The following is a 26,366-nucleotide window of genomic DNA, read 5'->3' as shown; positions in this document are numbered from 1 at the left end:
TAGTACCTATAACAAATAACTTCCTGCTCCATATTTCATAAAAAAAAGAAATGTATGCTATTTTTATGAAAGGAATCATTTTTCAAATTTTTGACACATACAACCTGTACCATTCGAACTCGTCAATTAACAAAAATTGGATTTCACGTTCAATGGTTCAACGATCGCGACCGATAAGTCACGATTCAGGTCGCCGTTGAAAAAAAACAATGGGGGTGGCAGCCACGGTGGAAATGAGAAGTGGCCCGAGGCTGGAAAAAGCCCCGGACAGGACAGCGGCTCGTTCTTCACCGGGTTTCAAGGGAATCCGCCTTAAGAAATCGCTCGGTCTCTTATCACCATAGAGCAGGAATCCTTCTGGTGCAGGCGCGCTCGATCATCGGCAAAGAGAACACCGACCAGACAGTCGGAGCGATTTGTAACGCCATAGAGGAGCGTGTGCGACGGCCGATGGGAAGGGTAACTTTGCCGGCGACGATGTTCGATTTATCAGCGGCTTTCTCGCGATGAAAATAATAGCGAAATATAACTGGCGGAAAATAGAAAAATGAACGCGCGCGGAATTGATTCGCCGGCACGATCTATGGCTTTCTTTCGCTATGCGAACCTGCGTCTCCTGTTTGTACCGCGAGATCGTAGTTGGTTTGGTGTTAAGAGTTTCTAACATCGAACCAATTTGAAAGTTCGCGCGGCTTCGAGGATTCGCTCGATTTTGGAAGAATATAATTTCGCTAGAAGCGAACATTTCTATTTAAAGTGATCGACTGAATTTATAATATTCGATATACTTCTGACGACTCATTATGGCTATTTAAGGTGATTTCGATGATGTCGATATGGAAGAGAAAAAAAATAAGTAAATTCGAACTGATTTTAATATCGTTTATAAAATACGAAGATGTTGCTTGGGATGGATTTCGTAAAAGAAGAAGGTTTATCGAACTTTTACTTACCAATTCCAAACAAAACTACTTTCAACGCGTTGAAAAAGATTACAGCATGAAATTGAAATGAGAAATCATGCGTATCAAGAACAATCGATTCATGTTCCTCTCAAACAGATTATTAGAAAAACACGATTGTATCTAAAATGACGCAAGAGAAATAGAAATATTAACTACATAAAACGTCATAAACAAAGAAGAGATACGAATCAAAAGGGTATATCAGCATCAGCAGACAAGCTCCAAATTTTCAAGGGATTAGCGCACCAACGTACGATCGGCATCGTCTATTCGCATGATTTAGCAATACTCGGTTTCTCAAGCTGCTATCTCCAAGACTCCATCGTTCGTACGCACCCCATAAACTCCTCTACTTCGCACGGTGAATTCTCCAAGTAACACCTTGGTCCTTCTTCCGGCTTTAACCGTACGAAACCATGGAGAGACAGAGTGTCACGTCCGAAGCGCGAGAGGAAGGTGGTGCAGTGAGAAACGTCCAGGTTGAAGAGAAGCAAGACAAAAGAAAGGGAGACAGAGGGAAACTCGAGAGTGGAAGCAGAGCGAAAGAGGAGTGAGAGCACGACGGGAGTAGAAGCGTAGTACCACCCAGGAACCACCGACGCCGCCGCCCACTCGTGTGGAAAAATGATAGCAGCGTACTGACTGAGTGCCCGTGCTTCTGCCTCCCCCTCCAGTCCCCTTTGAAACCCCTACGGGGGTGGCTGAGGGTGGACTGCGGGGGTTGGCTCCCGCCACGTGGGTGGAGAAACGCGGGGGTTGGTGGCGTGAGAGAGGGAGACGAGATGCCTGCTCCCGATTCCCTTATCGCCGCGGCACAGTTGTGTGTGCCTTTATGAAGATCTGTCAAACTCTCTCTCTCCGTCGCTCAACCGCGCCACCACCCCCTTGCTTCTCGCCTCTTCTCCTTCTATCTCTCTCCTTTCCCTTGCCAGGCTTCGCTCCTCGTTCCCTCAGCTGCTCTCTCCCGCGGGTGTTGCGGACCTAGGTGTAATGACGTATCGCGTATCTAGCGCACGTCGAAGCCAAACGCCGTTTCTCTGGCCTCCCCTCTGCCTGCCGCGCTCCTTTCACTTATCTTCCGTGAACTTTTTCCCTGGTTTATTTGGCTGGCCGGGCCGAGCCGCGGTCTCTCGCTGTCTCGGCTAACGGGTCTCGGACAGGTTACTGAGATTTTTTTGCTGTTTTGTAAGGTTTCTTTGGACCAGGGCGGATCTGCTGGATTGAACGAGGGTGGAAGATCGGCAGACAGAGCGAGTAGTTTCCAATTACACGTACGTTCATGCACGCTATTTCCATACTTGGTATATTTTGTTTTTAAGCAAAGGAGTTATCTTGAAACAGTTTCTTTGTATTTTGGTAGAGTGAATTAGTTGACGCGTGTATCTGGTGTCTAGAATAGGAGATCGAGATAAGGACCGAGTAATTGGGAACGTTGGATTTCCACTTTTGCGAGAGGAGAAGCTGAGTTATCACAGAGAAGCTTCTTTGCATTTTGGTGTATCGAGTTGAACCATGCAGATACATACGCGGATCGAGACCAAACTCTCGTTTGGCTGTCTCGACTACAGTTGTTAGGTTCAGACGATCTTCTTCGAAAATCACACGATCTTTACTCAGAATCTTCGGTAAACACTAAAACCCCGAGGGTTTCGGTCATTCAATCCCTAACGTCCTAAGTATTCAGTGATATCCTGAAAGGATCAAATGGTGTTGTTATACCCATCGAACAAAGGACTCTTTTCGTCAGTAGTTCCACTTCTGTGAAGCTTTTCGTTATTCGGCCGAGAAATTCTCTGTTTAACCCTTTCACGATGGTAACCTGTCATCAGTAACGTACTCTTACTTTTTCCTGACTTTTGAAGTGATTTTGTCGATACACGCAAAAACAACCATGAAATACTTGTGTCAACAGGATTAATTCAATATAATTTATGTAACCGCAACGTATGTATCAGTAGTAGTGAAAATGTGAATCGTCAATTGGTGCAGTGCGGTTTAGTTGATTGATAAATAAGCGATAAATAAATTAATCAGAAAAGTGTTATGAATTAATCTGCCGAGTGTTGCAGTATAAGGTTATCGACTGTGAAGTGCAACACGTTGATAAGAAAAATGGAAAACGCGTGAAGGAAAATATAATTATCTGTAATTTGACTTTCACCATGCGAACTCTCGTGTAATAAATCGTTACGTCGAAACAGCATTGCGTAAGCATCGTGTCACACGAGAATTACCTGTACTATATTTCGATTGTGGATTCTTCGGCAACCTTTCGTAAAAATTTCACTTTACGAACATAAGTAAAAATAAATAATACTAATGATATTAAATACCAGTAATCAGATTATTTATTAAAATTTCTCCCTCTAAATCTTAGGTATAATTTATTACTTTTAATATTTCATATAATCTTTTATACTATTGTATATACATTTTGTACATGTGGGCATCTTTAAATTTCTCATAAATTCATAAACATCCACAGTTCAACTATTTTCACAGTTTACCTTTCTCGAGTCGCACTACTAAAAGGATAAGTGTGTCACGATATGGCACAGAGAAATTAGCAAAAATAAGCTCTTGACGTATCACTATATCATTACAAATAGATCAAATTTTGCAAGCAGGAGACATATTTTCTCGTATAGATCGAAAATTTGTACAGGGCTGTGTTCTTCAGCGGGATAGTCCAAACGAGGAGGAATCCAAGACGTTGCACCACGTTCGAAGTATCGTTTGGATATATCAGCCGGCAGATTAGGCGACGACTTGAGCAGAAGCTGTTGGGAGAAGTTGGCATTATCGCGTTCGGATTCATTGATTCCAGAAGGAACGTCGGGAAGGAGGACCGAGACAGTGAACTTGCTGCCATTACAGCGGCTGTTATCTGAGCATTTGAATGAAATTGCAATGTCCTACGACGTGTGATATCGGCACTCTACTTTCAGCTAGTTACCGTTACCTTCTTCGCCGGTAATTCGCGGCTTCAGATACCGAAGATTCGAGCATGATAACGTTTGTTGCTTTCGGATCGAAGCATAGCTAAAGCAGGATCTTGAATTTAATGCTAAGACGAATTTGAGAAAGCTTGTCACGTTGCGATAGAATTATCATCGTGTGAATTTTAAACTAGAACGATGACTTAGGAAGATTTATTTAAATCTCTAGTCAATTTCCACCACAAATAGAGTGAGACCAGATTTCGGAAAAAGAAAATTTAACGCGTAGGCTACTGTAACGAATAACCAGAACTCGACGTAACAGAGTCACGAAGAATTAACAACTAGCAACTTGGACAGTCTAATTCATTCCGTACATTTCGTCGATATCCCAGAGCTCTAGCAGCTAGAGGAACGATACAACTAAAAAAGCTTCCAAAGAAATCGGTTTAAAGTGGAAAGTTTGAAATAGAAATTATTAATTACTCAACTATACACATAGCGTTTATTCAGATAACAGCTTATTAATGTATACAATATACGCGACACTGAGCAGGAAATAGTTAACTAAGCTACGCGATTATTATCCGAAAGCTCAGATTCCACCAAACTGAACGAAGCAATCCACGCTCCCCAAGGAAGCAAATTGGTCTCCCAAGAAGGAGTGCATAAAAGCTGCGGAACAATTCATTAAACCCGACCAAGCAGCCAAGGAACAAGCAGTTAGCCCGCCCCATTCCAGTCAGTTGTATAATATAATTAACCGCGACGAGGCACAGGAGCGAGCCGCGGCAAAATCCTTTGGAATTCGTTGGACGACACGCCGAAAGAGAAAGAGAGAGAGATCCCTTCTGACGCTTTCCTAAACCCTCCGCCATTCCCCTCGAACGTTCGTACCCAAACCCCGGATCGAGAAGTCCCCTCTCCGTAATCCCCTTCAGGGTCGGGGATTTCACGATCGCTAATGAGATTCCGAGTGTCAAAACTCCGGGCCTGGGCCGTGTCTGGAACACACAGGCCCCCGAGACTCGCACACGTATACGACGTGGCCACCAAATAACGGATCGTAGCGATTAGATGGTACCGATAAAGGTGTCCTGAGGTGGGCTCCAAGGGAACAGGTATACGACGAGTCGCGTTCTTCTCTGCCCTCTTTCTCCTTGTCACTCTTCTTCGTCTTCGTCTTCGTCTTCCTCTTCTAACTGACTTATACGTTCCCCGAGAGAACGTAAAAGACAGAAGACAGAAAGAGAGAGCGCGAGGCGGGGGCGGGTTGGGGCTAGAGGTACGACGGCGGTGACGGTGGAAGGGAGGAAGTGGCGGAGGACGAGAGCAGAAAAGATAAAGAGAGGACTAAAGAGCGGAGATTAGCGCTAATGCACCATCGAGGGAATGGGATGGTATGGGGGCGAGGTCCATCGTATCTCTCATATTTCAGACCCCCGTGACGTCGTCCGAGATACCGAATCATTCCCACCTAGAGTCGACCGTGTATTTTTAGACGGTCTCTTTTTCTTTTCGCTCCGCTCCCGTCTTCCGACTCCGCGAACCATCCACAGCGAGCCTTCCTGTTCTCCGCGTGAACCGAATGCTCCAAGGAATCAGTGGACGGTAACGTGTATTGTAGCTTTTTTTTACATGCGGATATTGAAATGTATCGTGCAATTGGCAGGGATGTGGCGTTTGTTGAAGATCGTTACTGCGAGATGACAAAGGTGGGCGATGTTCTCAGCGTGATCCCTGAATTCGATGGAATCGTTAGTGGGCGGTGAATATGTAGTTTCTTTCGGTGGATGGGTTTTCAGTAATGAATATCGAAGTTTATATCGTACGTTTGGTGGATGTCGAAGCTTTCTCGAAGTTGTGTAAAGTTGGATGAAGTTTGAGGAAGTTTGTACTTACGTAAGATGACGTGGTTTGAGATTGTCTATAAATTCTGTAGGATATAAAAATAAAAATTCTTATTTAAATATAATAAAATTGTAATGATTACCGATACAATTAACCGTGTGCTTAAATTATCGTCGATTGCTCTAGATGTACGATAGAAAACCGTAAGTTCGGAGTTTTGATCGAAAATGGAATTTCGTTTCGCAAGGAAGCGTGCACTTTTCGCCTAATTGCAAGCGCGGTTAGGCGTTCGATCGCAAACGGCTTCGCTATTCCGATAAATAGCAGCGCGCGCGGCTATTGAAAAGAGCAGGAACGTAAATCGGAGGTTAACGTTTGTCTCGACGTTAACCTTTTCCACGTGAGGCGTCGACACCTGAGATAAGGAACGTCTGTTAAGGGTACATGGATCTGAGTCTAATAAGCTTCTCTCGGTTTCTGCGAGATAAATATCGGTGAGCGCGAGCACACGGTATTCCGTGCAACTGGCGCGAAGTGATTTACAAGGATCCTGGCCCACACATCGCCGGATCGTTGGGAAAATTATCCTGAGCAAAAATTGCCAGACGAACGCTCCTTGTCGAGAAACTTTCGATAGGTTAACTCGCTGATATTCAGAATAATTTCGTAAAAAGGATAAACGACCTTATAAATCGGACAATTTTATTATATAAGTCTAATCCTTCTACGTCCTTTCAATCATTTTCCAACGAATCGTAGTTTTCTATCGTTAAAAAATTTCATAAATACGAAGAAAGTACAAGGGAATCGTTAAGTGTTAGAATAGTTGAATTTTATCATCTTGAAGCTTTTCTCAAATATATCAAAAATATCAAAAACCGTTTTATTTGTTAAGATAAGATCCAGATCGAGACATAAAAGTTTCAAGATTTCGGAGTTAAAAGGTTTTTAAGAGAGTTGAGATTTCAGGACGAAATTTTTCTCCAGTAAGTTAATTAAAATATTTATTTTTCCATGGTCGAAATAAGATTGGAATTTCATTCACAGAAACCGTGGTGTCTCGGTAAAATGCTTTATGAGAAAGGAATCTAAAAAGCGGTTTGAAAGATAAACTTTTAATTGATCTCTTTAAAACCGCCGCTTTAATTCTGTATCGAAACGCGGAGGACGCGCTATTTACGATTCTGTTGGAAACGTTGGAAATATCATCGCCAGCAAGATGTCGCGTTCACCATAGAGCTTGTAAATCGTCTCTTGTAACGCGTTCGCAAATTAACGACGCTTTCAGCGAATCGTTATCCGCTCCGACTGTCCGCACTATGTTTTATAGCATTATAAACTTCGGCCGTGCATTATCGCCAAACGTTCGATATCTTTGTACTTTGTATTTCTCAATCAGTTTGCGCCACGACTAAATCAACGAATTTTGGTAAACAATTCTTTTCGTTGTTATTTAATCTGCCTTTTGTTTCTTTCACTATCAAATTCACTGTCTCGATCATTTTCAATCGAACTATATTCATAAATTTAATCTTGTTTGTTCGTTTAAAAATTTAGATATCGTTATACGATATCGTGGTACGCAATGGTGAGAAAGATAGTTTGAAAGATAATTTTTCAAAATGCAATTGTATTTCACAAGAGTAACGAGTTGCTTGGTATCTATTTTAATATAAATATGTATTTCTTAAACTCTTTACATTCATCGAATTACAAAATTCTCTCAGCAACGAAGTTTAACTTGCCGTTATCGATTCGTCATAACAATAAACCACCCAATAACTACCCTTACTTTTTATTTCAACGAAAATAATCATTTCAAATCTCCTTCTACCTATCGAAATAAAATTGTATTGTTAGCTAAAATCTCATTTCCCATTAACCGCTCGCTACAGCGGCTACCGTCCCATAACCATCCCTAATCATCAAACGCGAATTACCCCACCATCCAACCACACGACCAACGATCAGGACATACAAATCAATCGACAGAGTCACCCTCGTCGTTACATCCACACTCCATACTCTAATGTGAGCTGATGCAAAAAGAAATCATGTCGTCGATTCGGGCGCACGAGCTTACACTTTGCATCCATTTGACCAACAAGTAGAATGAAGCCCGAAGTACAACAAGAAGAGAAAAATGGTGTAGCATTGAAAGGGGTGCAAGGGGGAGGGGAAAACGAAGCAGAGTCTCGGTACGAGCGTCAGCAGCCAATTCACGGTGTCAGATAACATCGAATATTTTTCGAGTGAATGTTAGCAAACGTCCAAAAAAAAAAAAAGAAGAAAACGGGATGGAACGAGTGAATTTCGTAGAGAGAAAGAGAGGCAGGCAGACAGAGAGGGAGAGAGAGAGAGAGAAGTAAAAATAGTGCAAAGGGAGAAATAGGGGCGGATAAAAAGAGATGGCGAGAGAACGATCAGCGTGGGTGGAGGACGCTAAAAGGCTTGGACCGAACTTTTCGACAATAACCGGCGGCGGGCAGGCCGTTATTGAATTTTTATTGGCGACGACGAGTCAATTTGCGATTAAACCCACCCTTGTTATTCTTCCTCGCGCCACCGGCTCGACACGAGTTCGACAGTTCGTTTAAAGGAGAAGCACCTCGTTTCCCTTCCTTTCTTTCTTTCTACCCCTTTTTTTTCATCCATAGTCGAGGAGAGACAGATCGACTAAAACATGAAACTTCTTAAGGGATGATAGACAGGGGTAAGTGGATGGATGAACGGGTTTCTCTTCGGAATGACATTTGAAATTATTATGTCTGTCAGGTTGTGGATTCTAAGATGATTTCTTAATGTTCTTTAGTGGCAAGTTTTAATCGTTATTGGATTTCGTGCCTCAAATCGCTGAACCTTGGATATCAAGGGAAATTCAGTCTGGTAATATATTTTTGTTTGCTTGGAAATTGAGGACTGTCTTTAACGTAATAAAAACAAATTCTTACTCTATACTTTTCGAAAAGTTATTAGCCGTCATTCTCTCGATTTGTCTTGAGAATGATCTTATACGCGAGATATCTTATGTTATAACAGAAGTGTGAGGAAGCTTTCGAGTTGATAGTGAAGATGTCCTGCCACGTGTTCCAGAAGACGTCGTATATCCTTTCGACACTGTTCAAGGAAATAGAAACGGCTTGGCACTTGATCGAGAACCGGAAGCAGCACGTGTGGACTTAATGGATTCTTCGCGTATGCCACTTAACCGGTTGTAAGAGAAACGATCCTCACCTGTCGTTACGTAGGGTGGTTACGTGTCTTAGGGATGGGAACGAAATTCTAGTCCTAGTACTTTCGTCGCGAAACTGTTGAAGCAAGTATTCCTTCACAGAAATCTTCTTTTCTTATTAAAATTTCGTTTGCGGATTGAGATCCTTACGAGAGAAAAAGGTTTTTTTAAATGTAAATTTCTTACAATCCTTTTGCCTCGTCTAAAATTTTGGGAACAATAATTATTACAAGTAACTTTTAAATGATTTTGTGGTAGTAGAGTGACACGTTAATTTAGGCACATCCGAATTTTTGTGTATTTTTTTTTAAATTCTATGAAATTTCCTTTACTTGTGTACTAAATCAAGCGCAGATCTTGATTAAATTTTTTATCGCTGTTAGCTGATTTTTCAAAAGATAGCCAAGCTTCCAAAAGGACTTTGGACAATATGAACAGTGATGAAAAATCGCAAAATAAAATTTTAACAAAATGCACGAATACAACGATTGATAAAATAGAATAACATTTATTCGATAGGCAAATAGAATAAAATTAAAAACAGAATAAATACAGATATAACATACACGTTAAATGACGTTGTAGAGATAATTAACGAACTAAAGGGATTAACAAAATGATAATTAAAAAGAAATGAAAATAGCCGTGCTAATGAAGCATGTACGATAAAGTTGGAACGATCCGTTCGCATGACCATTCAAAATCATCCATCCATCGAATTCGAGAGGCTTTGGAAAGGGTCGCTTCTCACCTGTCGTCACAAAGGGTGAACACGTGTTCATCGGGTGAAAAACCACGTACAAACACACGTGAGGGATGAACTGTGCCTCGTCGGCCTCCTGACACGATCGACCATCGATGCTAGATCACTCTTGACGGGATTTCCCGTTGTTTTACCAACGTTGTGAATTGTCTGGCGCAGGAAAGTGACAATTACGAAACAAGTGGAAAGAATGAAAGACCGATATTCTTTCAAATTCTTAAAATTGCAAAACAGTGTCAAATCGTTCACTCCTTCGTTTTCGCATTAACGAATTAATTTCTTATTTCGTATTTACCTTTCACAGGCAAAGTGGATGGACAATGACCGATGGACTATATCAGAATTACAAAATTCACAAAACTTTAAAATACAATAAATAATAGGAAATAATAGAATTTCAAATACGAAGGTAACGAATGGAAGAATGTTCTAAATATTCCAAACATGTTCCTTCCGTTTCACACCGAGTCGCCGCGTTTTGCAACTTCCGTTTCGGTTGCAAATCGACTTCTCGAGCCGTCTGTCCGTAAAAGGCATCGGTGCTTTTCGAGGGGTTTCGCTCCATGTTAATGGCTTAATGGCGAGTCGATGTCCGATGAAAAAGGCCAACATTTCATGCTGCGTGACCAATACCCGTAGGACAATTACACGCCTCTTTTCAAGCTCCTTCTGTACCCCTTTTCGTGCTAAAGCCACCGATATCGCGAAACGCCGCTGATAACAGCGCCGGTTTTATCTTATCACGTGGAAACCCTCGTTTCACCGTCGCGTCGACTGGTCTCTTCTTCTTCTTTTCCTTCTGATGTTGCGTCGACTTCTTCGTCTTCTTTCTAGAGGCCATATTACTGCCGTTCGTCGGGGTCCTTCCACCTCTGACAGACAGTGGGTCCATTTATTCGCAAATGCCAAGGCCGAGGGAAAGATCGACGATCGGAGGTCTGGCCGGAGGTCGCGGAGGTCCGAAGAATATCTGGATCACCAGACGAGCGTCGACACGGAAAAATGATTCAGAGAAATTGTTTTCGTTTGACGATTCTTACTTAGCCGACGTAAGTCGTCGAAAGTTTTCGAGTTTGTAGATTTTTCCACGTTATTGTTCATCCTCTGTTGCTAAGTTAGGGTCATTGACTATTAGACTACGAATTTTTATGCATTTATTCAAAAGTGCATACAAAATATCTATATTATGCTACTAGACGGAATATTAGGCGATAGAACAAACTTTTGTTTCTTCCAAGTATATGCACTTAGGTTACAATCTTGCTTTGTTAAAATTTTACTCCTCAGAAACAAATCGACGTAACACAAAAAATTATTCGCGAAAAAGCATTTATACGTCGGGAATTATCAGATGGTCCTATCGTGGTCGAAATTAATGGTAGAAACAGGCGACCACGAGCGGAAGCAGAAGTCCTGAAAGGATGGATTGCTAGATCCTGATCGCTGACCAGTTGAGCGGGACTCCAAAGAGTCCTGGAGATAGCGGCGTGATTGCCGGGGGTTGATCGACGATTTGTCAAAGTCTCTCCACGAAACGGTAGAAAGACGACGACCGTGACAATACCGTCTGGTTCTATATTTAATGTTGCATCGCAAAAAAGCATCGATGGACCTTAGACTCAGACGTGGTCCCGAGTAACAAAAAGTCTGACTGTTTGTTTCTTCTTTACTTTTAAATAACGTCTCTTATATGCGTTGATATATAAGGAAAAATGAATTCTATTTTTTGAAAATGAGTTTTATCCATTTAGTCTACTCCCCAAAATGAATTCTTTTTATTGTTCTTCTTATAAACTTAGACTTTGTGAATATACATACTCCGAGCGTATAACGAAGTGAAAAATGTCAGGCAATTTTCATATCCCACATTTTATTATTTCATCAAGTTCTTCATTATTTCATATTTTCGTTCTAACCTTTAAACGTGGCTTTAAATGACCTATATCTGTGTAACGTGTTGTGCTTGAACAACACTTACCTACGAGGTCTAACTGTTAAACATTCAGACACCTTGTATATATAAGAAACATTTCTCGCTTGAGAAAAGCAGTTGAAAATGAAAAAAGTTAGCACCATCTTCGGTATTCTCTAGTATCTTCACAGTCTGCATTAAGCGTTAGCGAAAAGTCCCTAGAAACTGCGTGCATTCAGGTGTACCGGGAGCGTGGTTTCCGCATTAAAAACGCGGCAGCCTCCGCGATAGTGGTTCTGACGTGTATATCCTCGGCCGCAGATGTCGCAAAACGCCCGGAGAGCAGCCGACACCGAAGTTCTCCGATAGCCTGATGGTCATTTCTCATTTGCGTAATCTCACGCTGCCCTCCTCCGTTTCTCCCATCCTCGTTCCCTCTCCTCGTCCAGCTCGTCCCCGTTTCGCATGGAAAGAGAGAAGGAGGAAGGGTGGTGGCTCTTCCGCGAGAGCTCTCTCGAGGGGGTGGCTCGTGCGAACCATTTGTTCCGCGGGGCGGTTTTGACGAGGCGAACTCCCTGCCCTAATCGCTGCGGCCGTAAACGCGACGCCTCCACCGGGAGCTAATCATAATTGCGCGCCACGATAAAAAGTGTCCGGCTCTTTTTCACCGTCCGAGGCGCGCACCGCAGGGCACGGCCGGACGATGACGAAGCGGCTCGTTGCAACCCGCCCCGGATATATCTCGCCCCAGTGCAAGTGGACTGATGCGTCCGCGTAATTGACCCCGAAACGCTGTTACCACGCGATGTTGCGATACCGATAGAGAAGCATCCTTCTATCGTTCGCTCGACAATTGGCAATCTTGTTACGAATTAGTTTTGGATTAAGAGATATCTCTTGGCTGAGGTATGAAAGGATGAAAGTTAGAGAGGCAGGTTTTCTGTCAATTTTCTAGGGATCTCGAGATTTGGTGAATTACGACGTTTGAGTCATGCTTTTGTGTTTGAATAATAGTTGTACCAAATGTGATATGTAATAAATGTAACGAATCGCATCGATCGGTGCTTCGAAAATGTAGAAAGAATGGTATCGTAGTGCCGTAAAGAACGAACATAAGATTAAGCGATTAGGCAGTTTCATGCAAATTTGTAATCACAGACGTTGCAGTTACACGGTACCGAGTTCACATTCCAGCACTTTTGTACGATACCTTTTTAACCGTCGTGTTTTACATCTTATCGGATTTCAGCTTCTGCCGATCAAAATAAGAAATCGAAGGGAAGAAATCCAACAGCCAAATTCCGTATGCGCCCTTAATGACCCAGTTTCTCTACAGAGAGTCAACCCAGCTCCCCCAATAGCTCACCCCGCCCCAAATTATTCACGCTTACCCGAATCGATGGCCGTGACTGTGACACGAGCGACGGTCATCTCCGCTATCCCTGTCCATCTCTTCGGACAAACGAGAGTAGAAGCTGGAGATAAAAGGATACGAGAAATCAAGGAGAGAGAGAGAGCGAGATAAACTGTCTGGATCCGAGGAAGACACCAACAAGAAGCAACGAGAGATGAAACGAGAAAGTCGAAGAGAGAGGAAGCTATCTCTCGCGTCGTCTAGACTCGAGAAGCCGTTCCTGGATTTTCTCCCCCGGGACCCTTGGTATATTCCATCCTAGGGGAGAGGGGACGAACAAGAGAGAATCTTTCGAGACAGTGAGACCACTGTTGAATCTGTTTCTCCCCTCCTCGTCGCCCTCGAGGATCTTAACGAATAAGATAACACGGCGCCAGGGAGTTCTCCTCTCCTCTCTCTCTCTCTCTTTCTCTCTCTCTCTCTCTCTCTCTCTCTGTGCGCATCTCTCCACTTGGACAGGCCAACGGTCACCGACACCACGTCGATGATCCATCCTTGCCTGTTCAGACATCTCACAGCCCCGATTACGCGGAATCTCTTGTCCCCTCTTTGCTTTTTCACGCTTTCGCGCTCAACGATCCTGTTTAGTCCTGGTAATTCGACGTAGCCTCTTCGGTGGCTTCACTGAATCGAGAACATTATCGGCGCCGGGCCGATCTTTAAGACGTGTTAAGTGCCATTGATGAACTGGTACGGCCTGGTCAGATTTATAAAGGGTGCATATTACAATACCCATTTGTTTGCAATATGTGTCAGGCTGAGTGTGTGAGAGAGTATTATATGATGATTCGTTGGTTTGGTCCAAGGGATGTGCACGTATACAAAAATGTACAAAAAAAAATATCGAGAGTAAAGTACATGTTACTATGTAGAGGATGGTTGGCCGTGTGGTTTAAATGACGAGATTACTCGATAATGAAACCGTCAAATGTATTTAAAAATAATTAATAAATACAGAGAATGGTCGCTAAGACGCTCGCTACTAACTGATTCGCTAAAGACTGTGTATTGAACGCTAATAGAATCGCTCGAGTCTGAGACTGAAAAACTGGTCCTCTTACGATCGCGTTCGTTTATTTATACTGGTCGGGGGAGTACCGGAAAATTTAGATTCGTCTGTGTTTGATGGTTGCACGTAGCGGCGACATTGTTTTGCCCGAAGTTTATTTATTATTACATTATGTATGTCCTAAAGATGTTGATACCCCGAGGCAAAACAACAACATGATTCAAAACAACAACAATTATATATGTAGAAAACGACACATTATTTTATTGAAGCGTCGCTTTTATATGAGTACCAGGAAAGATATGAATCTATGTACCTTAAATATCCGCAGTTTACTGATAAGTATATTCCAGAATTCTTCCAGACTTTCCGAGGAAATTAGAAGAATCTAGATTAGAAGAAATTAAATAGTAGAAGAGTCAGTTTTGGTTATAAACTGCCCACCTGTTTATGTTTTGTGGAAACATACGTTTGTCTATGGAAGACTACTTTTACATAGCAATTTAAGGAAGTCGTTAATTTACAAATTATCCAATTATTATATTGTTAATGTTACACTTTGTTACATCGAGTCATTCGTTTAAAATTTCAGTCCGTTTCTAAATGTTCTTATAGCTTAGTCGAGTAGACTCGCACGTATATTATTAGCAAAACATTAAAAAAAGCCAATTAACTGGTAGTCAAAAGTGACCAGAATAGTCGGCGTTGCCATAAATCATTCACAGCGGGACTAATTAAAAAGAAAGCCGCGAGAAAGACTCGAGTAGAAGTTCGACTGGTTCCCGCCACCAACGCGGAGTCGAACTCAAGCAAGGCCTGGGCCGACGATAATTTATTGGCAGGTAATTAGCGATCGTGCGAACGATAATTGTCCGCAATTTCGCAATCCCCGTGAACTGGTGCCTGCAATAATATCGTGGTAGCCCCTGTGGTTGCGTAACTCGTCGATCCAGCGAAAATCCAAACTGATAAATGCCCGCCGCGATGCGGAAAAGGCTGATAGAGAAGGAAAAAGAGAACGGGAAAGACACGATCGTTAGCGCCGCTGAAAAGGAAAAATCGTTGCATAATTAAACGCACCTGCCAATCGAAACGTTTGTCGAATTTATTTTCGATCAGTTTCGAATAACGCTATATATCGGATAATAGTCTTTATCAATAAAATCGAGATGTTACGATTTATTCCGACACACGTAATAACTCCCCTTTCGTATTCAGATAGCAAATGAGAATCCTACCAATTTAAAATTCACTAACACGAGCAAGAATAATCCATCGTTCGTTATATTTGATTTATTATTCCAATGATTCGATTCCAAATCAACTCACTGTCTTTCGTGTCTTCTATTCTCTATATTAAACAAATTCCAATCTCAACGAGAAAGTAAATACATTTCAAAAGTAAGTAAATAAAAGACAGAAAATAAGTTTCTATTTTTTGAGACGTATAATATTCGATAAGAAAATCACAATTTATTCTTATGGTATCTATTTTTAAGTTATTATTAATTAAGTAATTATTATTATTATTATTAAGTTTTTATTTTTTGAAACGTATAATATTCGATAAGAAAATCACAATCTATTCTTATGGTATCTATTTTTAAGTTATTATTAATTAAGTAATTATTATTATTATTATTAAGTTTTTATTTTTTGAAACGTATAATATTCGATAAGAAAATAACAATCTATTCTTATGGTATCTATTTTTAAGTTATTATTAATTAAGTAATTATTATTATTATTATTAAGTTTTTATTTTTTGAAACGTATAATATTCGATAAGAAAATCACAATCTATTCTTATGGTATCTATTTTTAAGTTATTATTATTAATTAAGTAATTATTATTATTATTATTAAGTTTTTATTTTTTGAATCGTATAATATTCGATAAGAAAATCACAATCTATTCTTATGGTATCTTGCCGCTTGCTCGACGTCACCAATAATCTATCTATTTATTAAAAACCTATTATAAATCGATTAAAAAATATCCCAATGTAATTATTCACGTAGAAAATTTGAACACGATCATTTCCCTACACCAGAAATGAAAATACAAGTTCTATGGATTAACCGTTACGAAAGGAAATACACCACTATCCGTCACATCCGATGATCAATCTAAAAACACGAGTCACCCTCCAGAATCAAACCACCGAACGATCCAACTAGCCCCACCCTCGTTTTCCGACAATCGAAACCAATCTACATCAGGATAGAAAAAAAAATGACAGAGAAACACGTTTTACGACGTCGAGGAAGGTTCGTAAAACAACGCTCGAAACGGCGCGTATCCCGACGTAATAAAATCTAATCGCGAGTGCCGAAACGAGCCGTCGGCAACGTTCAGGAGAACGGTGTGCACGATCCACGGAGACAAAGAGTACGGTTATTAGATACAACCGTACCCTACGTGTCTTACGATCCTCCTTATCGTTATCGCCATTAGTCACGGAGCCCATTGCGCACCGTGTTACCAGTATCGGCCTGGTGTTATCGTTATCCGTTATCAGGCCGCGCTATCGGCGAAGTTCAAGCCTCGTGACGCCAATGACAAGAGGTAATTCTGGTGCCCTGAAGTCTGCCAATGACGCGATATATTAAACTCGTACGCTTATTTCTTTGCTTATTTACTCGCCAGATCCAGTCTAAAGTATTTACCGGTGTATTGATACGAACGATCATCACAATGGAATCGTTGTTCGTCGACGTAAAGTGTGATTTCGATAATGGGGGATGATCGTATGGTCTTTGGAATGTTGAAAAGGATATCGATAAGAAATATCGATGGGATATTGGCTGTTATTTTTTACGACTATTCAGGGTTTTTGATAGTTTTATTTCGTGATCGTGTACAAGCAGATAATTTATACTAATTTTATAAATGATTCACTTTTATCTATCGTTGTTGTTCATTCGCATTTTGTATGCTGAAAATTTATAATGAACGTAACGATGCATATGAGAAGATTGTTTTCGTGCATATTCAAAGTAGGTATTAATCGCATAATCTTCGCGATATTGAAACATGTTTTTTCCGGTTTAGAGATTTTGCCCTCGTTTAGAGTAGAACAGAGATAATTCGATTGTGTGGGATGATCGTCCGATTTCTGGAATGTTGAAAAGGATATCGGGGAAATATCGATGGGATATTGGCTGTTATTTTTACGACTATTCAGGATTTTTGATAGTTTTATTTCGTGATTGTGTACAAGCAGATAATTTCAACTAATTTTATAAATGATTCACTTTTATCTATCGTTGTTGTTTATTCGCATTTTGTATGCTGAAAATTTGTAATGAACGTAACGATGAGTATGAGAACGTTGTTTTCGTGCATATTCAAAATAGAAATTAATCGCATAATCTTCGCGATATTGAAGCATGTTTTTTCCGGTTTAGAGATTTTGCCCTCGTTTAGGGTAGAATAGAGATAATAATGGTTTTCGACGGAAAGGAAGGGTTAGGATATAAAAGCGAAGAGATGCAGCTCGAAGGAGTTTTCGAAGGAATTACTACCTGTGATTAGATACAGCAACGTATACTGCATTAATTTGGTAAATAGGTACTTACTAGTCAATGTATGCGCATACTAATTCGATAGGTAAATGAATGTATCCACAAGCAGTGAAATTTAAATGTTGACTAAATAGCACGAGTTTAGTCTTCATTTAATAAAGATATGCACAAACATTCAAATTAACAATTTTGCTAGCGGATGTGCACACCAGCCACATAATTCACCAGGTGTAAACAAAGATGCATCATTTAAGTGAACACAGACTACTACGTATCTAACTAAAGTATTGTAGAAAAAATATCCCTTTTTTTTCAACTGAATTTATTCCATAAACTCGTGCGTTACAAAGAGGTAACATAAATAATAGTCAGTTGCAAAGTTAATTAGAAAAATAATGCTCGTTGTACCATCATTTCCCTCTATCGCTTTATTAAAATCAAACCTTGAGATCGCCTAATGTTCTCACAGGACTCCCAGTAACCGCCTCTTAACAATCGAGGAAAACCCCAGCGCACACAGCCCCGTAACCGTATCAAAAGAAAAAGAAAGAGAAAATAAAAAACATCGCACAAAACGAGCCATAAAATTCGCAAACTGCCGAGCGTTTCGTAGAAGCTGGCCGATAGAGGCAGACAGGGACGTAATCCGGCAGAGTCCTGGAAACAATCGTCGATTCACACCCCTTCCCAGAAGGAGGCGGTGTGTTCCGGTCGAAATCAGCCTTTTGCCGTAGACGCGAGAGGGAAAAGCGGTATGTTTGCCCAGCATTATCGTGAGGCGGCAGAACACGAGAGAGCCGAGGAAAGAGAGTGAAAGAGAGAAAGAGGAAGGCAACCGGTGCTGGGGACAGAAGCAGCCAAGAGGGAGCGAGAGAAAGAGAGAGAAGAGAGTGATAACAGGTAGCCATTGCCATGGGTCTCGGTGCCGCTTGGAAACCAGTGATAGCGCTTCCCCGCAACGGCGAGCATCTCGCTCCTCTGCGGTTTCGTCTTACCCTCAGCTTTTAAACAGTCTGTCGGAAGTAGCTTTCCGCGTCGCCGACGAGAGTCTGCCGTGCGCGTTAAACCGCGAGCGGCCTTGTCCGCGAAATCAACGTTCAATAGCCTCGACTAAGTCCACGCTAGAAGCTGCGGATTTAGGAGAACTGTCGACTGTCCCGTTCGTTGAAACGTTCAGCTTTCGCAGGAATAATTTCGTAATACGCTGAAGAGAGTTCGGGGAAGGACGTAATGGTTAAGGAGTAACGGCGCAGCTTTTCTTGGGGTAGTTCTGGTATTCTTGGAGGGAATTGTGAAGTGGTTCGGTGACGTCGTTTAGGGACCGAAGAATTTTGGAATTTGGGAGCTGCTGTGCTGAGGGATTGCTTGTTGGGTTGATGTACCCTTTGAGAGAAGCGTGAGAGGTACAGGTATAGGAAGACCATTGCATCCTGAACGATATACTTTCCCGACGTGATAAAGATAAGTTGAAGATGGAATTTGCAGCTCCCATTTATGAAACGTGAGTTATCAAAGAAAATAGCAGACGGATTTGCGATATTGAACTTGTAAGAAAATACGAAAAGTATATGAAAGTGAATGATCAAGACGTGCAGATATTTAGTGACAGCTGATGTAAAAGGAATCATACAACAGGACTGTATTCTTAGGACGCTAAACTTATTGCTCCAAAAATGTAACCCATCAGGAAACAAAGATATTTTACAGGAAATACAGGAAAAAGACCGATCATATGCAATATACGATACTCCGATTACCAAATATCCACGTACTTAAATTAACCATCCCTCACCAATTCTACAACACCACAACCTACTTAGTCTCGTCACACTTAACGCTACAACTGCATCGAAGAGAGCTGCGCGTCTTTCAATCGCTCGATAATCTTACAGTGCGAAATTTTCATCCATCAAAGCACACATAGATGCATACACAAGACAATTACATTTAACATATACAAGCTATCATAAATAATACTTCGATTGCCAAAATATCTACATTTTAAATCAACCATTTCCCTCGAATACCGCAATACCACAACCTACTTATCACCAATGCCCATCAGTCTCGATCTTACGACCGCGTCAAAAAGCGTTCCGCATCTTGCAACCTTCGAAACTCTCGCACGAAACGGATTGCGTGAAACGAGCCACGTTCGAGCGTCAAAGCGACGAACCTGCTGGCCGGTTGTCCGCATTCAATTACCCTTATCGTGGTCCAAGTGTCAGACGTTATCAGCCGCGGGGCTAGTGGCCAGCCGTGACGAAAATTTCACCGGTCGATCGTGCCTCCTAATTGTCGTGGGTCGCGCGCGCAATTAGCCGCCGGTTTTCCGAGCGAATCGGCGTCGGCGTCGACGGCGGTGTCGACGGCAGTGGCCACGCGTTCTGCGTGTGCGCGATCGATAAGATGCCGATCGTGCCGGCTTATCGGGCAACGGGCGGCCGATAAGAGTCGGTCCCCGTAGCTGTCGGAGCGAGCGCGGCCAGGCCGCGATACGCGGATTATCCGCGTGGCTCGTTTATTCCCGTGCTCGCTGCTACAACGACGACAATCGGCCTACCGACCTTCTCTTGTCCTCTCTCTCTCTCTTTATCCCTCACGTTCTATCTGTCTGGAAATACAGTCGTTGTTGCTCGGATTGTCGTTACATCGAAGTTCAACACCAGGATGTATAGGGAGCAGGATTAATTGTTTGTGAAGGGATTGATTCGGTCTTTGGGTAATCGGTCGAGGAGTTTGGTGAATAACGTTGGATATCGTCAAGTCCTGTGTAAAGTGTATTTTTATTTTGAAAAGAGATTTGAAGTGTTTGATGCACATGTTGCATAGTAAGCTGGATGGATAAGTAATCTCAATTACCATCTTTGATCGATAATGATATATCGGAGACGTGGATTAAATACATTTGCTGTATTAAAAAATTGCGATAAGAACAAGCAAAGATTATTTTATAACATCTTGTTTGTTTACTTTGTCTTCTCGACTTATTATTCGCATGTTTCTAAACGATGATTTTTATAAAATCAAGGTAAGACGATCGATCTTACTTCTAAATATAACTCGAACTTCAGTCGAGAAGAACGATAAAACACCGCGTGTTAAGAACGTCGAGTGCAGATAATAAAGTAGATCGAACAGCTGTATATGGATGATTAAAATCCACAGATCGATGCAATGATCGATTACGATACCGGTAACGCTCGATGGAAGACGCTCGACTCGATTTACGTGAAAAGTTTCACGATTTACCGACAAAACTGTTATCTACGCTAGGACTCGGTCGATCCCTAATCAAACATCGAACACTGGAAAATCGCGTGTGTATGAATAAACATTCGAGGCACACATAGAAAGAGGTAACGATCGTACACGATCGATGTTTGCGATGTAGTCGATGGATAGCGATAGAACGAGTCGCAATCGGACATGGCGATCGCGATCGCGATAATCGTCTGACGAGCATCGTGCCAATAACGTGACGCGATATCTCACGGGATCTACCGATCGGATCTGATCGACGTTCGATCGGGACTGTCTTGAAAAACCGCAGAGTGCTTGTCGACAATTGCGTCAAGTTGAGTCAACAGAAATCATCGTACTCGAACAAGCTGGAAAAATTGAATGGGATACGCTGCGTGACCGACAGTCGACAAACACAGAATGTTTCGCGTGGTGGACAGTGAATTCGTGCAACAACGTGCTATTGGACTGTGTTGTTCCGACGCGCTACGTTGATGAGAATAAAAGGTGGATCTGAGAATGAATAGTGAGCTTGTGGTCGAGTAAAATTTCGATCGAAATGAGTATACTGTTGTGGAGGCAACGCAGAGGCAGTCAGCTCAGGGCGGAAACCACGCTTTCACTGACAAGTAAGTAGTTTAAAAAAATACATAAAAGATCGAAAGTTTTGAGGCGATGGTTGGTAATACTCGACGAAGTATGGAACGTAAACCAAGTTAATATTAAGGTACTTTGAGTATGAAAGTTATTTTTAATTTTCATGCGATCCTCGAATTTTCATATCGCAATTTTACTCTCGTAATCGAAACGAGAATTCATGTATGTTAGTAGCATAAATTTAAGAAATTGTTTACGATTTCGTTAAAGGAATATAGTTGGATATTTCTAGGACACTCTATATGCGAAATTCACATCCATAAAACGCAGAGTTCCGACTCGTATGTTGTTCTATCTGACTATCACTCTATCTTCCTAACAACGTTATCTCGTGTACACTTCGAAATTTCCCACTCAATTATGTTCGTATTCATCGTTGTCAAACTTCCAATATCATAAAGTATATAATGGAATAACCCGAAGTAAAAACGAAGGTATACAACGATATTTAAATTCAGAAAGCTACAGCCGAAGATGTTACTGTACAGCCAAAACACTCGTCTACTTCCAAGAATATTATAACGAGAAGATAAAACAACCTCGAAAGGTTGAAAAACCAAAAAGAATGGAAAGCAAAACAGAAAAATGTGGATCCAGTTCCTAGTACCGTTTCGACGATCGATCGTCTTGCGATTTCCCATTCGATTCGACGGGGGTGATCGAAAGCACAGGCAGAACGGGAGAGAAAAAGAAGGAGTTTCGTCGAACGTTGCCGGTCGCGGCCTCGGAGCGTTAATGGGAGGAGTTCATTAAGATCGCGCGATTAGTGGCTTATCGCGGCTAAGCGAGGCTCGTTACTTTACCGTGACGTCACTTCCTCCCTGTGTCGCCGGCATCGTTGTCCGTTGCCTCTCTTTCCGTCCGTGCTTCCAGCTTTCTGCCCGCCTCTTTTGTTCCCCGAATTCGAGCTTACACGCCGTTTCCTTCTGGTTACTCCACGACTAGAGCATCGTTTTCCCTTCGCTGCTTTTCTTTGCTTGTTTTTCGCAAGAAATCCAAAGTACGTAGCGTTCAACACGCGAATAAACAATAAAATTTGATACTTTTTCGATTATATTTCTGGATATCAATAGGATTATATAATATTGTAATATAATAATATAAATATAATAATGTAATATGAAAAATATAATGTAATATTGTAGGCGTAATTATATAATTAAAGTGGCACAATTAGTTGCAAAATATGCGATTAGCGACGAACCTCTTGGAAACGAAGCGATTTATATTGATGGAGTCGATCGGTTTAATTTTTATATGGTCCATTTATTGCTTGAAACTTTAATACGATTAAAAGAGTGATTCTGGGGATTTTAGGTAATCGTTCGTTGTTACAAAACCTTCAAATTATGCGAAGATGAATTGGCAACGATTACGGTTTCGGTGATTAAATTGGAAACTGGTTCCCGAAGGTTTCTCGTTTAGCCTCGAAGAAAAAACACTTTTCAATTTCAAGATAATATAACATTTATTAAAGATCGCTGCTTATAATATTATGTTAATTAATTAGCAGGGCAAGGCAGAAAGTTTGTCCCCGGTGGATTTGAATATTCAAAAGCTTAGTCTTAGGTTAAGTTTCTGTAAAAGTTTCAAAAGTCTCTTTCGCAAATCTACTTACACAAAAATATTAATTCCAGATAATACTATCTTGTTATACGTAGAATTCTTCGTCCGTAAACTTCTATTAGAACATTATGTTTTTTCGTACAGCACTCCAAATCAAACAAATTCCAATTGATTCTCAAGAAGAAATATTGGGAAGGATTGTTTTCGAGTGTCGAAAGTAGATACAGATTGCGTGATCCAGATGGTAATCTCTCGTCATTTGTACGATCATTGGCTTTGTTAATCGTCGTACGATCATGAAATAACGATCTTATAACGGAGCTACGATAAGCCTGATAAATTGTCTAGACAATGGTTAGCGGTAAGTGCGGGATGGATCCGATCGATCTGGTCATTGATCGATATCGCGACCACACATTCGGTTATCTCCGCTTGGACTTTGTCCCATCTTCTGTTTGTTGATTTCCCTTTATCTTATAAACTTCAGCTCCGATAGTCACGAATATTCTTATGATACAATTACTGTGATCGATATCGCGGATGATTACCGATGACGTTTAATCTTCGGTTTCTTGAACGATAAACTGATATTGGTTCTTCGACAATAAATGAGGTAGGTCAATCTAGTTGATCGTGCCTAAGTTTTTACACGCGTAATCGGTGCCTTTTTGAAATATCTACGTAGAATTTCTGACAGAGAGTAACTGTAGTTTTTATTAAAATTTTGTTTACTAATGTAATTTTTAAATTGGTGGGATTTTAAAGGATCGTAAAACGATCTACGTACAGTAATTCTTAACTCTGTGTGATTTTAGAAAATAGTAGAGTAATTTGTAAGTTGGAAGAATTGAGAAAGAATTGACTTTATAAATTATAGACTTTTAAGACAGAAGTAAGGGAAACAAAATTTACCGAGCGATAGCACAATTTTTACAACTCCTTCGACGTAATATTGCAGCGAACTTATAATTCGTACGAAACTATTATTTTAAAGATACGTGTAGTTCGAACGATTACTAGTTTTCTATCGCTCGATCAAAACGAATCAAATGCTACTCAAACTTAATCGAATTACTAATCTTCTTGATGGATTAATTATCGCATGGGTAAGATAAAACATACATAATATTTCAATATCTTTACGATTAACGGATATTAATCATTTCTTCATTACGATTTACAAACATTATACGTTTAATCTTCGAAGTTAGATTTAGCTTATTATTTTAGTTTATGGGATTAATCGAAAGATTCTCATCCTATCACTCCAGCCTAAATTCCCATTAAACTGCAATCTTGAAAATATTAATCAATTTTAATCGAAAACTCGCTCTCACCTCATCGAATCACCAAGTTTAAATTCACCAAACATTGTTGGACCCAGCGAAGCCACTTTTTAGCCTGTTCACCGGGCAAATTTCCGCTCGGTCGAAGGTGGGTTTCGTGGCGGATCGTCTGGTGCGCGAAACGGAGCGGTGGTCGATTTTCAGCAAGAGCAGACGCGAGTCGAGGCGATCGGTGCCGCGATTTCGAGGACAAGGGAAGGCCGAGGAGGAAAAAAGAAGGCCGATGGACCGTGTTGAACGGAGATGAACGAGGCGAAGGAGGTGGCGCGGAGGGTTCCACGAAAGGCAAGAACGAAATAAACGATAAGAGGGACGCCGGGTTAACCAACAAGCAAATTAACACGTGGGAGGGTCCGATCGGCAAATGAGATAATTGTGCAACGAGGGGCCCCTCGGGGCTCTTTCTGTCTCTCTCTCCCTTTCTTTCTCCCTCTCTCTCTCTCTCTTTCCTCTGCTTCTTCTTCGCTCTGTCTGTCCCAGTTGAGTCCGGCTGTATCGTTTCAACGTCGATTCATCCAACTGTCTCTCTCTCTCTCTCTCTCTTCGTTCATCTGTTTCGCATGAGCTTCACGAGCCACGAGGCGATCGGGAGAGGCGTGTTACCGATGGATGGGACCCATCGATGGATCGATCTATCGATCCCCACGGTATGCTTCGACGTACCCCTCGCCCCAACCCTCTCTTCGGCTCTTTACCCGCTTCTCTCGTCCTTCGTACCTCGTCGCCATCGAGATTATAGGTGAGCACCGACAGCCACGGGCTTCTTCCAATACTTTGTAAGTTTATTTGCGATCCGGCTGTTTGTATCTTTATTTATGAAATCCTGGCGGAGGGGTCAGCCTTCCTTCTTCAGTCGATCGCGCGCGTTCTTCCCTCTTCAACTGTGCCACGAAATTAATTATGCCGACGGAAAGAAGAAGAAGGATGGAGGATAGGGTGCAACGAAGCTCGTACCGGAAGGATAATGAGCGATCAATCGCGACCGGTCGATAGCTGTGTGCGTAAACTCTGCAGCTTGAACAGCGGTGATCGAGTTGATCTCGTTGTTGCTTGGTCCTCCCTTTCGTGCGTTATCGAACACGCCTGCGGTTTCGCGTTTCCAGTGCCGTTTTTCTTCTTATTTGTTATTTCCGATTTCTTTTTAACACCTTGCAATACCTTTTATTCCATTGGTCGATGAATTTATTTCGAATTTCTAGTACGTATATTGACACCCCATCCCTAAAAGTCTCTCCATAGCTGCAGCTATTCAGTCCCAGCGAAAGAGATTCCTTTGAGCGAAATCGCACTCGGCAACCTTCTTGATGACAGCCTTTCCGGTGTAACGGCAATTAAAACTAGGACCAAGAAACGAGCCCACGGCGAAAAGGGTAGCGGTGGTCGGAAGAAGAGGTGGAAAGACGTAGAGGAGCGGTGTCCTGATAAACCGGGCTGATAGCGCGCCTCCAAACATTTGCCCGCGATAAGATCCCGTATCTCCTGAGAAAGCCCGGTTTTTATGCTCGTGCACGTTCTCCGTGTCCGTTCCTCCGCAAAAGCAGCCACCACCGCATTGAAACGATAGCGGACGCGAGTGCGAGAGAGACACTGGCACGGTGAATCGCCAGGGTGCGACGAGGACAGACAGAGCGTCTGGCATGGGCCCATGGTGTTGTTGTAGTACCGGCTTCAGATAGAGATAGCTATTTTTAATGGAAGTTCCTTCGAGTGCTCGAGCGTCGATAGCCGACCGCCTATCTACCGGCTGATATTTTTAATATCGGAAACGGCCAGATGGGGTGGCGGTGGAGGAGAGGCTAGCTAGATAAGTCTCTCTCTCTTTCTTTCTTCTACTCTCGGCCGGCAAAGTCGCCGATAGCGTGGATCCATTGCCCGTGTGTGACTGTCTATCTCTTTTCTATCTATTTTTCCCTTCTTTCGCTATCTTCCTCTCGACGACCG

General features: G+C 41.8%; 1 protein-coding gene across 3 annotated transcripts in view; it reads left to right on the top strand.

Annotated features, from left to right (window-relative positions):
• The window catches only part of LOC117206280 (zinc finger protein ush), a 201,903-nt gene that overhangs the window by 122,034 nt on the left and 53,503 nt on the right, over positions 1 to 26,366 (top strand). For 2 of the 3 annotated variants that reach the window (XM_033445461.1, XM_033445460.1), the window contains exon 1: positions 21,383 to 21,485. The exons of the other annotated variant lie outside the window; for it this stretch is intronic. In XM_033445461.1, the coding sequence (XP_033301352.1) occupies positions 21,416 to 21,485 (70 nt within the window). In that variant the 5' untranslated portion in view covers positions 21,383 to 21,415. Of the gene's footprint in view, positions 1 to 21,382; positions 21,486 to 26,366 lie in introns of those variants that run through there. 3 annotated transcript variants of the gene reach the window in all.

The sequence above is a fragment of the Bombus bifarius genome, unplaced genomic scaffold (genome assembly GCF_011952205.1).
Source record: "Bombus bifarius isolate JDL3187 unplaced genomic scaffold, Bbif_JDL3187 scf7180000008000, whole genome shotgun sequence".
Lineage (NCBI taxonomy): Eukaryota > Metazoa > Arthropoda > Insecta > Hymenoptera > Apidae > Bombus > Bombus bifarius.
Note: the sequence above shows the minus strand (reverse complement) of the source record. Positions and strands in the feature narration are given on the sequence as shown.